Here is a 14,569-nt window from a genome sequence, read left to right on the forward strand (position 1 = left end):
CTACTGATTTTTGTATTTTGATATTGTGTCCTGCAACTTTACTAATTTATTGGTTCTAATAGGGTTTTTTTTGTGAAGTCTTTAGGTTTCTCTAGGTATAAGATCATATCATCTGCAAACAAGGATAATTGGACTTCTTCCTTTCCAATTTGGATGCCTTTTATTTCTTTCTCTTGTCTGATTGCTCTAGCTAGAACTTCTAGTACTATGTTGAATAACAATGGTAAAAGTGGGCATCCTTGTCTTGTTCCAGATCTTAGAGGAAAGGCTTTCAGGTTTTCCCCATTCAGTATGATACTAGCTGTGAGTCTGTCATATATGGCTTTTATTATGTTGAAGTATATTCTTTCTATACCCAGGTTTTTGGGAATTTTTATCATGAAGGGATGTTGAATTTTATCAAATGCTTTTTCAGCATCAATTGAAATGATCATATGGTTTGTGTCCTTCATTCTGTTGAAATGATGTATCACATTGATTGATTTGCATATGTTGAACCATCCCTGCATCCCTGTGATGAATCCTACTTGATCATGATCAATAATCTTTTCAATATGTTGTTGAGTTTGGTTTGCTTGTATTTTGTTGAGGATTTTTGCATCTATGTTCATCAGAGATATTGGCTTATGGTGTTTGTTTTTTTGTTTGCTTGTTTCCTTTTTCTTTTTTTTTTCTTTTTTGAGACAGAGTCTCACTCTGTTGCTCGGGCTAGAGTGCTGTGGCGTCAGCCTAGCTCACAGCAACCTCAAACTCCTGGGCTCAAGAGATCCTCCTGCCTCAGCCTCCTGAGTAGCTGGGACTACAGGCATGTGCCACCATGCCCGGATAATTTCTCTCTCTATATATATATTTTTTAGCTGTCCATATAATTTCTTGCTATTTTTTTTAGTAGAGACGGGGTCTTGCTCTTGCTCAGGCTGGTCTCGAACTCCTGAGCTCAAACAATCCGCCTGCCTCGGACTCCCAGAGTGTTAGGATTACAGGTGTGAGCCACCGCGCTCGGCCATAGCTCACTTCAACCTCAAACTCCTGAGTTCAAGCGATCCTCCTGCCTCAGCCTCCTGAGTAGCTGGGGCTACAGTTGTGTACCACCACGCCCAGCTAATTTTTCTATTTTTTGTGTACATGGGGGTGTCGCTCTTGGTCAAGCTGGTCTCAAACTCCTGGCTTCAAGCAGTTCTCCCACCTTGGCCTCTGAAAGTGCTAGGATTACAGGCGTGAGCCACCGCGCCCGGCCAGTTTTCTTTTTTTGTTGTGTCTTTGTCTGGTTTTGGTATCAGGATGATATAGGCCTGATAGTATGAGTTTGGGAGTATTCCCTCCTCCTTGATTTTTTGGAATAGTTTAAGTAGGATTGGTATTAGTTCTTTGAATGCTTGGTAGAATTCAGTAGTAAAGCTATCAGGTACTGGGCTTTTCTTTGACGGGATACTTTTTATTACTTCTTCTATCTCATTACTTGTTATTGGTTTATTCAGGTTTTGGATTTCCTCCTCCAATGTTGGTAGGTTGTATGTATCTAGGAATTTATCCATTTCTTCTAGGTTTTCCAGTTTATTGGCATATAGTTGCTCACAGTAGTCTGTAATGATCCTTTGAATTTTTGCAGTATCAGTTGTATCAGTTGTAATGTCTCCTTTTTCATCTCTGATTTTATTTATATGGGTTTTCTTTCTTTTTTCTTAGTCTGGCTATAGGTGTGTCAATTTTGTTTATCTTTTCAAAAAAACCAACTTGATCTTTTGGGTTTTTTGTGTGTGTTTGTTTCAATTTCATTTATTTCTGCTCTGATCTTTATTATTTCTTTTCTTCTACCAATTTTAAATTTGGTTTGCTCTTGTTTTTCTAGTGCTTTGAGATGCATCATTAGGTTGTTTATTTGAAGCTGTTCTCCTTTTTTGAAGTAGACACTAATTGCTATAAACTTTCCTCTTACTACTACTTTTGTTGTATCCCATAGGTTTGATATGTTGTGCTTTCATTTTCATTTGTTTTGAGAATTTTTTAAATTTCCTTCTTAATCTCTTCATTGACCCCATTAGTCATTCAGGAATATATTGATTAAGATCTATGTGTTTGTATAGTTTCCAATGTCCCTCTTATTATTGATTTCTAGTTTTATTCCATTGTATTCAGAGAAAATACTTGATATGATTTAATTTTTTTTGAATTTCCTAAACTTGCTTTGTGGACTAACATATGGTCTATCCTTGAGAATGATCCATGAGCTGAGGAGAAGAACATGTATTCTGCAGCTGTTCTGTACATGAAATGTTCTGTAAATATCTATTAGGTCCATTTGGTCTATAGTGCAGATTAAGTCCAATGTTTCTTTGTTGTTTTTTTGTCTGGATGATCTGTCCAGTGCTCAAAGTGGGCTGTTGAGGTCTCCAACGATTATTGTATTGGGGTCTATCTCTCTCTCTTTCCCTCTGAAAGTATTTGCTTTATATATCTGAGTGGTCTAGTGTTGGGTGTATATATATTTAGAATTATTATATTCTATTGCTGGATTGACCCCTTTATCATTATGTAATGACCTTCTTTGTCTCCTTTTACAGTTTTTATCTTGAAATCTATTTTATCTGATAGATGTATAGCTACTCCTGCTCTTTTTTGCTTTCCATTTGCATGGAATATCTTTTTCCATTCCTTTATTTTTATTCTATGTGTGTCTTTATTGGTGAAGTGTGTTTCTTATAGACAACATATAGTTGGGCCTTGTTTATTTATCCATTTAGCCACTCTATGGCTTTTGATTGGTGAGTTTAGTCCATTTACATTCAATATTATTATTGATAGATAAGGACTTATTACTATCATGTTGTTATTTGATTTCTAGTTGTTTTGGTGTCTTCTCTTTCTTCCTTCCTTCCTTCCTGTCTTCCTTTGTTAAAAGCGATTTTCTCTGGTAGTGTGTTTCAATTTTTTGATTTTTATTTTTTGTGTATCTGTTGTAGGTTTTTTGATTTGAGGTTACCACAAGGCTTGCAAGAAAACATTTTATAACCAATTATTTTAAACATATGTGAACTAAAATAAAATCTTTTTTTTTGAGACAGAGTCTTGCTCTGTTGCCCGGGCTAGAGTGAGGTGGTGTCACCTTCACTCACAGCAACCTCAAACTCCTGGGCTCAAGTAATCCTGCCTCAGCCTCCCAAGTAGCTGGGACTACAGGCATGCGCCACCATGCCCAGCTAATTTTTTAAATATATTTTTAGGTGTCCAGCTAATTTCTTTCTATTTTTTAGTAGAGATGGGGTCTCGCTCTTGCTCAGGCTGGTCTCGAACTCCTGACCTCAAGCGATCCTCCGGCCTTGGCCTCCCAGTGCTAGGATTACAGGCATGAGCCACCATGCCCGGCCTGAAATAAAATCTTAAGGCTCACCCTCCACCGACTGACTGAATTGAGCCCCTCTTGGCCAAAGGAATATCCTAAAACTAAATTGCCTGCCAAGAGGAGGGAGGTCAGACATGCCTCATCATGCCCCCCTCCCTTCTTGGGGACATCATTTGTAACCCATTAATAGGCCTAAGGATATACAAGACAAGCCTGCTGGTCCTCAATTTACACAACAAATATATGGGTGGCTTATCTCTGATAAATAGCTCCTATGTTAAAACATTCCAAGCCTTTAAACAAAGCTTCATGTCTTTAACCAATTACAAGTCAAAGAATATTTAAACCCACCTATAACTATTAAGCACCCCCCCCAGGTGGTCCACCTTTTTGGGCCAAACCAATGTATGCCTCCCATGTATTGATTTATGATTTTACCTGTAACCTCTGTCTCCCTGAGATGTATAAAACCAAACTGTAACCCAACCACAGAGAGTCCACTTGCTCAAGACTACTTGAGTGTGGCTCCGGGTAATGGTCCTCAAATTTGGTTCAGAATAAATCTTTTTAAAATTATTTTACAGAGTTTGGCTTTTTTTCCCATTGACACATATGACATGTTAACTCTGCTTACAAACAAATGAGAAAAGAGAAATCAGAAAGAAATTCTACACTTTTAACTCCATCTCCCTGCTTTTTTATTTTTTGTTGTTTACAGTTATATCTTTTTATACTATCTCTCAAAAAGTTATTGTTGTTATTATTTTTTAAAGGTTTGTCTTTTAGTCTTTCTACTCAAAATATGAGTGGTTTATACACTGCAGTTATAGCAATAGAGTATTCTGTATTTGTGTACTTACTGTTGCCAGTTAGTTTTATACATTCAGTTGATTTCTTATTGTTCATTATCGTCCTTTTCTTTCACATTGAGGAACTTCTTTTAGCTTTTCTTGTAGGACAGGTCTGATGTTGATGAAATCCCTCAGCTTTTGTTTGTATGGGAAAGTCTTTATTTCTTTTTCATGTTTGAAGGATATTTTTGCAGGATATAATATTCTAGGATTAAGGTTTTTTCCTTCTGCACTTTGAATATATCATGTCACTCACTCCTGGCCTGTAAGGTTTCCACTGAGAAGTCTGCTGCCAGATGTATTGGAGATCCTTTATATGTTATTTTTTTCTTTTGTTTTCTTTTTGCTTCTCTTAAGAAATTTTCCTTTATCTGTGGCCTTTGGGAGCTTGATTATTAAATGCTTTGGGGTAGTCTTGTTTGAGTTAAATCTGCTTGGTGTTTTATGACCTTCTTGTATGTGAATACTGATATTGTTTTTTAGATTAGGAAATTCTCTGTATTGTTTCTTTGAATAAACTTTCTACCCCAATCTCTCTCTCTATGTCCTCTCTAATGCCAATGACTCTTAGATATGCCCTTTTGAGGCTATTTTCTAGATCTTGTAGGCGTGCTTCATTCTTTTTTATTCTTTTTTTCTTTTTTCTCCTCTGTGCATTTTCAAATAGCCTGTCTTCAAGCTCACTAATTCTTTCATTTTCCTGATCAATTTTGCTGTTCAGAGACTGATTCATTTTTCAGTTTGTCAATTGAATTTTTTAGTTCAGAATTTCTGCTTGATTTTTTTTATTATTTCAATCTCTTTGTTAAATTTCTCTGATAGGCTTCTGATTTCCTTCTTTGTGTTGAATTGAAGTTCACTGAGCTTCTTCAGAATAGCTATTTTGAATTTTCTGTCTGAAAGGTCACATATGTCCATCACTCCAGGATTGGTCACTGGTACCTTATTTAGTATTTTTGGTGAGGTTATGTTTCTCTGGATGTTCTTGATGCTTATGGATGTTCATTGATGTCTGGGCATTGAAGAGTTAGGTATTTATTCTAATCTTTGCAGTCTGGGCTTGTTTAAACCTTTCCTTCTTGATAAGGCTTTATAGATATTCAAAGGGAATTGAGTGTTGTGATCTAAGTCTTTGGTAACTGCAGCTATATCAGCACTGGGAGTGCCCCAAGCCTGGTAATCCTTTGACTCTTGCAGACTCCTGGTGGTACTGCCTTGGTGGACGTGGGTAAGATACAGAAAAATTTCCTGGATTACCAGGCAAAGTGTCTCACTCCCTCATTCTCTGTGCTGGGCTGCTGGAGTTGGGGGAGAAGTGACATGGGTACTCCCTTATGGCCACTGCAGCTGGGACTGTGCCAAGGTCATACTTTAAGCCAGCCCAGTCTCATCTAAAACCTGTGGTAACTGTTGCCTGGCTATCTATTATGTTTATTCAAAGCCCAAGAGCTCTTTAGTCAGTAGGTGGTGAATCCTGCCAGTATTGGGTCCTTCCCTTCAGACAGTAGATTTCCTTCTGGCCCAGGGTGGGTCTCGAAATGCTGTCCAGGAACTAAGGCCTAGAATCAGGGGCTTCAGGAGTCTGCTTGGTACTTTATTTTCCTCTGGCTGAGTAGGTACCCAAGTTGCAAAACAAAGTCCTCTGAACTCTTCCCTTTTCTTTGCCCAAAAGGAAGAAGCCTCTCCCTGCCTGCAGTTGTGGGAAGGGTGACACAGGCACTGGTTTGGTGGCCACTGAGGTGTCTCACTGGGTCATGTGCACCCCAAGTCCACTGCCTCTGAACCAGCACAGCCACAAGAATTGCCCAACGACTGCAGCCTTTGTGGCCTGACTGCTTTATGAATTTATTCCAGGCCCCAGCCCACTTTTTATCACCTGGTGTGGGGTTAGCTGAAACTGGGGCTTTGAGGTGGAGGATTTCTCTGTAGCTGGGCTGGTATAAATGCTCCCTCCCTAGGTACTGGTAGAATTCTGCCCTGTGTTGTGTTCCTCTGTGACAGGGTCGTCCTCAGTTTCAAGGCAACGTCCCACAATCACTTAACTCTCCCTCCCCGGGGCACACAGATTCTATTTCCACCAGGTGTACTGAGGGGTACTGCCAGGGGATGGGGGAGGGGTGGCATAGGCCATGCAAGACTGTCTTTTCCTTGATACAATTTTTAAACAGGGTACTGTGATTGCATATCTGATTTTTGGTTCTTCTGAAGGTGCTTCCTTGCATGGATACTTGTTGAATTTGGTGTCTGTGTGGAGGGATGATTGCTGGAGGTTTCTATTTGGCCATCTTGCTCCATCCTCTCTCCTAAAGTTTTATTTTTTTTCTCATTAATTTTGGAGATTATATCCTTACTTTCTACTTTGTGAGGATATTAATGCCTTTACCATTTTCTCTACCTCTCTTCCCCTTTAACCTTCCAACTTCCGTCACTTACCTCTAACATTTACATTTTGGGCTTTGTTGATTCCAAACAATGAAAACTAAGTGGAGCAGGTTATTATTATTATTATTACCATTATTATTTTTGAGATAAGGTCTGTTATCTCAGCTAGAGTGCAGTGGCGTCATCCTAGCTCACTGCAACTTCAAGCTCCTGGGCTCAAGAGATTCTCCTGCCTCAGCCTCATGAGTAGCTGGGACTAGAGGTGCACACCACCACGCCCAGCTAATTTTTCTATTTTTGGTAGAGATGGGGTCTCACTCTTGCTCAGGCTTGCCTTGAACTCCTGGCCTTAAGTGATCCTCCCACCTCGGCCTCCCAAAGTGCTAGGATTATAGGTGTGAGCCACCGTCGCCAACCTCGAGCATGTTATTGATTGTGACTATTTAACTCTGTGGATAATAATTGTATTTGTCTTTATGTTTTTATCTGCTAGCTCTCTTAATTCTATTTTCTCAGGTATTCTTCTGTTTGTTGAGTGTGATGTCCTTTCATGGTACAGGTTTCCCTCAATAGTTTGGTAATTCTTACTCATATTTCATTTAAAATTATTTAAGTGTCTTTTGTGAATACTGTGTCACATTTTGTACTATAACTGGTGACTGATGGGATGGTAGGACTGGATATTTTGAATTTCTTTTCTTTCTTTCTTTTTTTTTTTTTTTTTACACATCCTGCACTCCTTTTTGAGAATGGATATTTTGCATTGACATGTGTTGGTAGCTACCTGGAACTCTATTTCTCTCCAGCCCAAGTAATTGTATTCACTGTTCCTTTACGGAGAAGAGGGAGAAAGATAACCGTTTTTTGGGAGGCCAAGTGTCTGATGCTTCTACTATTCACATATTTTGTTCTACTGTTTCCACATTTTGCATTTTTGTACATGTTGGGATGTGGGTTTCTGCCTCATCCCATTTGCTGTCTATTTTTCAGAGGTTCTTCATAATTTCAGGTCCATTGAAAAAGCCTAATTTTTCAGGACTATTATTGAATAAGAAAAAATATGTACTGAATTTTCTCTTGTTTCTGTGTATTATCGTATCTAGAGGTTTATGGTAGAAGGGGTGGCTGTACTGTATGCTCAGTCCTCCATTTTTATTCAGCCTTTGTTTGCTTTCATAACATTTGTGCATATTACATATCAATAATTTATTTAGATATCTATCAGTTACAATACTGTGAGCTCCTTCAGGGTGCCGGGCATGTAAAGGATACTTAATAAATATTTGTTGGATTAATGAAAGTTTTATTAGAGATGGAATTAAAAACTAGAACCCAAGTGTGTGGACTTATAGTCCAATGGTTATCCTATAACTTTCTTCAAATACGTGAAACATTACATTTTCAGAACTTTCTCTTCCTATCTAAATTATCCCAATGTTTTCTTTTAATATTTCTTCAGAAGATGTGTTTTCAAGTCAATTAATTTTTTTGTTATTATTGCTTTTCTTAAGACCATTTTTCTTAAATTATGTAGTTCAAAGCAGAACACAGAACTCTAATAAATGCTGACTATTTCTTTCTGTTTTCTGTGGGCTATGCTACTGAACAAGAACAGAGGATTAAATATTTTCTTCAATACCCCCCAACCAATTTGGGGGAGTTGTGAATTTTTAATCATTATTTTATAATTTCTCTCTTCTTCTAGATGAATATGAAAACAGGAAAAGGGTGGGTGAATGTTGGAAATGCTCTGATTGCTGATGAATTTTTTCAAGCTGCCATGGCTGTAAGTTCCCATGATTTTTAGCTATGGCAATTATTAGTAACATCTGTGGTTATTCTCATTATTACATTGTATTGTGGTTTTATTTTCCAGAGTGTGGAGCAATTATATGTCATATTAATGCAGAGGGGCTCCAGTGAGGCTCACTTAACCATGCAGAAGATTGCTGTTGAGACAGACATCTTCAAAGTGCTTTCTTACCAAGCAGAGTCAGTAAGTATAAGGCACCAGAGCCTTCCAGCAGGGCATGTTGTATATATAAATGCAAAAGTGATGAGATGTAACCTATTAGAAGAAAGTCATGTGTCACTGGCCTTTTATAGGATATTAATTTGCCTTTTTTATCTCTGTCATATCTGAAGGTGACATTACTAACGGTGATTAGAATCTCTGTGGAGGTAGACGAGGGTGAAAAGACTGATATTTAGCTAAACATCATTTTCAACCACTGCATGTAATATCTGTCATTTATTTATGGCAGCAGCCGCTACTTGAAACACCTGTCTCTGTTTGTGACTCTCTCTAATATTCACAGTCTGCCTAAAATACTTGCGGGAAAAGAGCCTTCTCATTTGCAATTGTACTGAGTTGTTTGTTGATGTTTTCTGAACGTCTGCTGCTATCACAGTGTTTAAAATTGTGCTTTACCTCTGTTTATCTTGTAGGTTTCTTCCTTTTGTTATCATGCAGTTAGGTGTGCATTTTCAGTTGACCGAATGTAAACTGTGATGAGTTTGCTTTAAAAATCTTACAGTATATAGTCCAGGCAAGGTGGCTCCCTTCCCGCCTATAATCCTAGCACTCTGGGAGGCTGAGGCGGGAGGATCACTTGAGCTCAGGAGTTTGAGACCAGCCTGAGGAAGAGTGACACCTCATCTGTAGAAAAAAAAAAAGAAAGAAAGAAAAATTAGCGGGGCGTGGTGGCACGCCTGTAGTCCCAGCTACTCAGGCTGAGGCAGGAAGATCTCTTGAGCCCAGAAGTTTGAGGTTGAAGTGAGCTGTGATGTACTCTAACCGGGCAACAGAGGGAGACACTGTCTCCAAAAAACAAAACAAAATAAAACCAAAAACAACTTCCAGTATAATCCCCCTATTTTTACTTTTTAACCTCTTTATTGAGATATAATTCATATACCATAAAATTCACCCATTTATGGTGTGCTATTCAGTGGTTTTAGTATATTCACCGAATTGTGCAATATTTACCACAGTCTAAGTTTAGAACATTTTCGTCACTCCAAAAAGAAACCCCCTACTCATTAGCAGTCACTCCCCATTCCTTCTGACCCTAGCTCTAGCAACCACTAATCTAATTTCTGTCTCTATAGATTTGCCTATTCTGGACATTTCATATAAATACAACCATATATATAATTAGTGGTCTTTTGTGATTAGCTTCTTTCACTTAGCATAATTGTTTCAAGGTTCAAGTGTTATAGTATGTTCCACTGTATGGATATACCATGTTTTATTTATCCATTTTTCCATTGATGGAAATTTGAGTTGTTTCCAATTTTTGGCTATTATGAATAATTCTACTGTGAACATTCATGTATAGAGTTTTGTGTGTACATATGTTTTTATTTTTCTTCGGTGTATATGTAGAGGTTGAATTGCTGGGTAGCATGGTAAATCTAACTCTGTTTAACCTTTTGAGAATCTGCCCGAATGTTTTCTGTAGGGACTGCACTATTTTACACTCCCACCAGTAGTGTATGAGGGCTCCAGTTTCTCCACATCTAAAAGTTTTATGGTTTTAGCACTTACAGTTAATTCTATAATCTAGTTTGAGGAAATTTTTAGGTATGATGTGAAGTAGTGGTCCAACTTTGTTCTTTTGCATGTGACTATCCAATTGTCCTGGTACCATCTATTGAGAAGACTATTTCCCCTCCTTGAGTGGTCTTGGCACCCTTGTCAAAAATCAATTCATCATAAATGTGAGAGTTTATTTCTGGACTCTTGATTCTATTCCATTGATCTATATGTCTAGCCTTATGCCAATACCACACTGTCTTGATTATTGTAGGTATGTAGTAAGTTTTGAAACTGTGTGTTTTCCAATTTTGTTCTTTTTTAAAATGTATTTTATTTCAGCAAATCCAATTTTGTTCTTTTTCAAGATTATTTTGACTATTCTGGGTCTCTTGCATTTCTACATAAATTTTAGGATCAGCTTGTCAATTTGTGCCAAGAAGCCCACCTGGAATTTTGGTAGGGATAACACTGAATCTGGGCCGGGCGCGGTGGCTCACACCTGTAATCCTAGCACTCTGGGAGGCCGAGGCGGGTGGATTGCTCAAGGTCAGGAGTTCGAGACCAGCCTGAGCGAGACCCCGTCTCTACTAAAAATAGAAAGACATTATATGGACAACTAAAAATCTATATAGAAAAAATTAGCCGGGCGTAGTGGCGCATGCCTGTAGTCCCAGCTACTTGGGAGGCTGAGGCAGTAGGATCGCTTAAGCCCAGGAGTCTGAGGTTGCTGTGAGCTAAGCTGATGCCACGGCACTCACTCTAGCCTGGGCAACAAAGTGAGACTCTGTCTCAACAAAAAAAAAAAAAAAAAAAAACACTGAATCTGTAGGTCAATTTGGGGGGTATTACTACCTTCATAAATATTAAGTGTTCTGATCCATGAACATGGGGTGTCTTCCCATTTATTTAGGTTTTGTTTAATTTCCCTTATGTTTTATATGATGAAATTGAGGTTCAGAGAAGGAACATAACTTAGTGGAAGACCTAAGACCAGAACCAAGATTTTCTGACTTTCAGTCTATTGTTCCCTGTACTACAAGTTAGACTGAATATCTAAATTAACCTACTTTTGGTAATTTTGTCTTGCCCTTTAATGTTAATATACTTTCTGGGTTACTTTAATGCAACTACTAAAAAACTGATATGAAGTACAGCAGGTCTTGGTCTTACATCTTAACTCTTTTACCAAATTTGCTCTGTGATCTTGGGCTGTGACTTAACCTCTCTGAGCCTATAAAAGCTAATATTTCAGTTAAGGAATCAACTCTCTATATAATAGATTGTGACAGAGGTACATTTGGCTTGACAGCGGTTTATGTGAAAAAGACCTATGTGTGTTTTTTTAAACAGGAACAAAAGGCTTAGAAATTTTATTACATGCACATGTGTGCATGGGAGTCATTCAAAATATAAAAATAAAAACTCAAAGAAATGCCAAGATGACTGATCCTTTTATACCATCTTGAGGTTACAGAAAGAATGGGAGCTCAGAGCATGGCCAAAAACAGGTTATGGCAGTTAAACAAGTTATGATGCAAAAGAGGTTATGGGAGGGAGAGAAGAGGAGGAGGTCTGGCTAGCAAAGGTGATCTTGTTATGTAGATGAAGCCTCACAGGTGGCAGCTCTCAGAGAGAATAGATGGTAAATGTTTGTTTCCTTCTAACTTTTAAATATATCAGACTCCCAGTTAATCTTTCCTAGATCTGCGACTAGGGGGGGCTTTTGTGAAAGCCTGGCTGCATTAATGCAGATTTTCTCTGCATATACAATTCTCTCCCACAAAAGAGAGCTTTGCAAGGTTATTTCTGTTTGCAGGCCCTATGAACAGCCATCTTAAAACATGTCAAAGAAGTATATTTTAGGATTTAATATTTTGGTTTTCTGTAGTCCCCTCTTTGAAACTTTACATTCAGAAAGTTTCACATATTAAAAGCCAAGTTGATAGCTTTGGAAAGATTTGGATTAGAAGTTTCAAGATAAGGGATAGGCAAAGGGGAAGAAAAAACCACATTGGGATATGCAGAAAAGAGCAAATTGGCCAGGTGCAGTGGCTCACAGCCTGTAACCCTAGCACTCTGGGAGGCTGAGGCGGGTAGATCGTTTGAGATCAGGAGTTCGAAGCCAGCCTGAGCAAGAGCAAGAGCCTGTCTCTACTAAAAATAGAAAGAAATTATCTGGACAACTAAAAATATATATAGAAAAAATTAGCCGGGCATGGTGGCACATGCCTGTAGTCCCAGCTACTCGGGAGGCTGAGGCAGGTGGATTGCTTGAGCCTAGAAATTTGAGGTTGCTGTGAGCTAGGCTGATGCCATGGAACTCTAGCCTGGGCAACAGAGCGAGACTCTGTCTCAAAACAAAACAAAACAAAAAAAAAAAAAAAAAGGAAAGAGCAAATTGAAGTATATCATCCCATATCTTCTTGAATCAGTTTAGTCCAGAGAATAGATCAGTTAAGTTAAACATTTGTGAGATCTATGTGTTTTAATTATTCACAAGCTCAAGCTTAAATCAGTGATGTGATGTAGCTACAAAAAAAGCTAGTGCAATCTTAGGCTATGTTAATAGATATATAGTGTCCAGATCTAGGTAGGGATTCTATACTAGTTAATTCACATTTTTAGTATTGTGGTCAGTTCTAGGCCTCACATTCTTTTTTCTTTTCTTTTTTCTTTTTTTAAGAGTGTCAGGAATTTTTTTTTTTTCTTTGAGACAGAGTCTCGCTCTTTTGCCCTGGCTAAAGTGCCGTGGTGTGTTAGCCTAGCTGACCCCAACCTCAAACTCCTGGGCTCAAGCAATCTTTCTACCTCAGCCTCCCGAGTAGCTGGGACTACAGGCATGTGCCACCATGCCCGGCTAATTTTTTTAATATATTTTTAGTTGTCCAGGTAATTTCTTTCTATTTTTTAGTAGAAACGGGGTCTCACTCTTGCTCAGGCTGGTCTCGAACCCCTGACCTCGATCGATCCTCCCGCCTTGGCCTCCCAGAGTGCTAGGATTACAGGTGTGAGCCACTGCGCCTGGCCTAGGCCTCACATTTTAATATCACTGGGGTAGTGTAGAAAATATATCATGTGAAAAATATTTGGAGAATATAGTGGTCTGCCTGGAAAAAAGAAGACAGTAGGAATAATAGCTCTCTTTGAATATTTTAAGGATTATCATATTAAAGAGGAATTAAACTCCACAGCATGGAATGCAGACCAATGGGTAGAAATTATGGGAAGACAGATTTTGGCTCAACATAAAGAGTAATCGTTTATCAGTGATAGTGAGCCTATAATGGAACAGCTTTCTTGCAAGATTGTAAATCTGTTGTTACTGGAAGACTGTACACAAAGGTGTGAACATCCTAAAAATTATATATTACCGAAAGGACTACTTTCTTAGGTAGAAAATTAGACTACTCTATGACTCTTAAGTCCCTTCCTAATGCCAAGATTATATGATTCCAGAAAGTTTTGTAACATTTCTTCAGTATTGTGGATGTTGATATGTAAATGGTGTCTTCTTTATTTAACTGGCTGAAAGTGTTAGTAGTTATGATCGATAATGAGAACTATATAATTCTTGACTTTTGTGACATCTACAAAAGTTGGAATGAAGGCTAATTCTTTTTGCTGTAAGTTGATTTTTCATCTCTATGAAATCCTCATGATTATTAGGGCCTATGGGTTTTATTGATATTTGCTTGACATCTTTAAAAACCACTGTTAACAGTGGTATTTGCTAATGGGTTTTCTCTGTCCCAATAGAGCTCCTGAGATATTTCTTAGAGATCTATATAGGTCTTATCTTTCTCTCGGCACTTACCATTAAACCAGTTAGGTAGTTGCTTTATTTATTATTTATTAAATTATTCAACAGACAATGACTATCTTCTATTAACAGTACTATGCTAGGCTTTGTGGGGGAATGCAAGTGATCACATATCCTATCCTCGAGAAGATTATAGTTTAGTTGGTGAGATAAAGGATGCATATACAAGGTAGAAAGAATTAGGTACCATAAAGGTTGTGCAGATACATGATCTACATGCAGTGTTTAGTGCTATATATGAATAAAGATATAAGTTATGATCACATAAAGAAAATTATAAGCTAGTTTGGGAGATAGACCATGAATACATTTTTTAAAATGGAAAAAGGAAAATATTAAGTGCCAATGAGTGGCATAGATTAGGTGGGACACAGACTTTGTCTAAAGTGGTATAGGGACCTAAAGTTTTGCTGAAGAATCACTGACATGAAACAGATTGATTAATATGAGAAAAGGCATACAAATTTATCTAATCTGTATACATGGGAGCCTTCAGAATGAAGACCCAAAGATACGGGGGAAACTGTCCATTTTTATGTTTAGGTTCAACAAAATATGGACAGCCATGTAGAAGTATGATTGGACAAAAAGGGCATGATCTAGTGCTAATGGGTGGGCAAAGGGGTGGAGGGCAG

The 14,569-nt window shown here is 38.1% G+C and overlaps 1 protein-coding gene across 1 annotated transcript in view; it reads left to right on the forward strand.

Moving 5' to 3' along the window:
- TEX11 (testis expressed 11) overlaps positions 1-14,569 on the forward strand; it is a 254,883-nt gene that overhangs the window by 20,359 nt on the left and 219,955 nt on the right. Inside the window, exons 5-6 of the mRNA XM_069464262.1 lie at positions 8,279-8,359; positions 8,450-8,569. Coding sequence (XP_069320363.1) covers positions 8,279-8,359; positions 8,450-8,569 — 201 coding nt within the window. The remainder of the gene's footprint in view (positions 1-8,278; positions 8,360-8,449; positions 8,570-14,569) is intronic.

The sequence above is a fragment of the Eulemur rufifrons genome, chromosome 30, assembly GCF_041146395.1.
Source record: "Eulemur rufifrons isolate Redbay chromosome 30, OSU_ERuf_1, whole genome shotgun sequence".
Classification (NCBI taxonomy): Eukaryota; Metazoa; Chordata; class Mammalia; order Primates; family Lemuridae; genus Eulemur; species Eulemur rufifrons.